At 53.0% G+C, this 2,043-nt stretch overlaps 1 protein-coding gene across 1 annotated transcript in view; it reads left to right on the top strand.

Annotated features, from left to right (window-relative positions):
- Positions 1–579: 579 nt before the first annotated feature.
- Positions 580–2,043, top strand: part of Grk1 (G protein-coupled receptor kinase 1) — an 11,117-nt gene continuing 9,653 nt past the window's right edge. Inside the window, exon 1 of the mRNA XM_021170169.1 lies at positions 580–1,278. Coding sequence (XP_021025828.1) covers positions 580–1,278 — 699 coding nt within the window. The remainder of the gene's footprint in view (positions 1,279–2,043) is intronic.

Consider the following 2,043-nt stretch of genomic DNA (forward strand, 5'->3'; position numbering starts at 1 on the left):
GACAGTGACAGTGTACTCATATGCATAAAATAAATCTTTAAAAAATAATCGTATAGAAAACAACCTGGAAGCCACATACAAATGGAGTTTCTCCTGGGACTGACAGACTACCTTCTACCCCAGACTCACGTCTCAGCAGGACACGGACAAGTCCTGTCCACCTGCCAAGGCCAGGGGAGGATAGAGCTGTTCCCTATGGCCTTCCGGGAGCCTTTGGTGTGCCCTTCCCTAGGGAACACGAAGGCAGCACCAGGGGGAGACAACTGAGCTGAACTATAATCCGATTTGGAGCAGCTTAAGGGATTGTCTTTTTCTGGCACCTTCTGGTCACCCCTAAGGTGTCCTCAGTGACCCCAGGGCTGAGATTTAGCTAGATACTTGTCAGCCTTGGTCTCCCTGGGCCTCTCAGTGGGTTCCCAAGCACCCTGGCCACGGCTGCATATCTCCCTTGTCCTACAAGGGCAGGGACAGGCCATAGGCCAAGGGCGCAGGGTCAAGCCTGCTTTGGCTGCTGGTGCCTTGAGAATGACTTCAGCTTATGGGTCTTAATACTTGAAGTGGACACAGGGCATCAGCAGGATGGATTTCGGGTCCTTGGAGACCGTGGTGGCCAACTCTGCCTTCATTGCTGCCCGGGGCAGCTTTGATGGAAGCAGCACACCGTCTTCNCGAGACAAGAAATATCTGGCCAAGCTCCGGTTGCCCCCACTGTCCAAGTGCGAGGGTCTCCGTGACAACCTCAGCCTGGANTTTGAGAGTCTGTGCTCAGAGCAACCCATCGGCAAGAAGCTCTTCCAACAGTTCTTGAAGACAGACGAGAGGCATGTGCCAGCTCTGGAGCTCTGGAAGGACATTGAGGACTATGACACTGCTGATGATGACCTGAGGCCACAGAAGGCACAAGCCATCCTGGCTGAGTACCTGGACCCACAGGGCACACTCTTCTGCAACTTTCTGGACCAGGGCATGGTGGCAAGGGTGAAAGAAGGGCCAACTGGGAGCCAGGATGGCCTCTTCCAGCCTTTGCTCCAGGCCACAATGGAGCACTTGAGCCAGGCGCCCTTCCAGGAGTACCTAGAAAGCCTGTATTTCCTGCGGTTTCTTCAGTGGAAGTGGTTGGAAGCCCAGCCCATAGGTGAAGACTGGTTCTTGGACTTCAGGGTCCTGGGAAAGGGGGGCTTCGGGGAAGTGTCTGCCTGTCAGATGAAGGCAACTGGCAAGATGTATGCCTGCAAGAAGCTCAACAAGAAACGGCTGAAGAAGAGGAAGGGCTACCAGGTAGGGAGCCCAGCAAGCAGTAGGATGCCCTTAGGCTAGAGGAATTTCCTACACGGGCCTTAGCTACTGTGCATGCGTGCTGCCATTTGGACCCCCCCCCCCACACACACACAGGCCGCTACTGGCAGGGCTGTAGTCCATCTGTACCATGCTCAGGAGCAGTTCAGAGGGAGAGCTGCAATGGAGCACGTACCTAGTTATCTAGAAACCTCTCTGTATGGTCTGGCTCCTGTTGTGATTACATACAGGAGAGTGAGGCAGTCTTCCATCATCAGGTACTGTTCACAAGAGGCAGAACCCATCTGTGATGCCGCAGTGCAGGACCACTTTTNCTGAACACAGGTTTCTAGGGGACAAGAATGAGTGGAGGACATAGGCAGGCTGCCACGTTTTCATTCCTCCTTTGATGGCGTCAGTGTCTAGTTAAGGGTAGGATCAGTGAAAGCAGCTTATTGTCCAGGGAACACAGCCCTGCTGTACAGTACAGATAATGCTGTTATCTGTAGGTGCCTGTTCAAATAGCAGGTGCAAGTAGAGGTGTCAGGCAAATCCAGGGGTCTTTACCAGGGGGGCCTTGGAGATGCACCTTATGGTGGTCTAATGTTNATCTTTAAATGTTAATCTTTATGGGAGAAGCGAAAGCGGGGAGAGACAGGGGGGAGTGGAGGGAGGGAAAACTATGTTCAGGATGTAATGTATGACAGAAGAGAAAAAGGTCATGGAATGTGGAAGATAGAGTTTCTCTCCCTCCCTCCCTCCCTCCCT

The sequence above is a fragment of the Mus caroli genome, chromosome 8 (genome assembly GCF_900094665.2).
Source record: "Mus caroli chromosome 8, CAROLI_EIJ_v1.1, whole genome shotgun sequence".
NCBI lineage: Eukaryota > Metazoa > Chordata > Mammalia > Rodentia > Muridae > Mus > Mus caroli.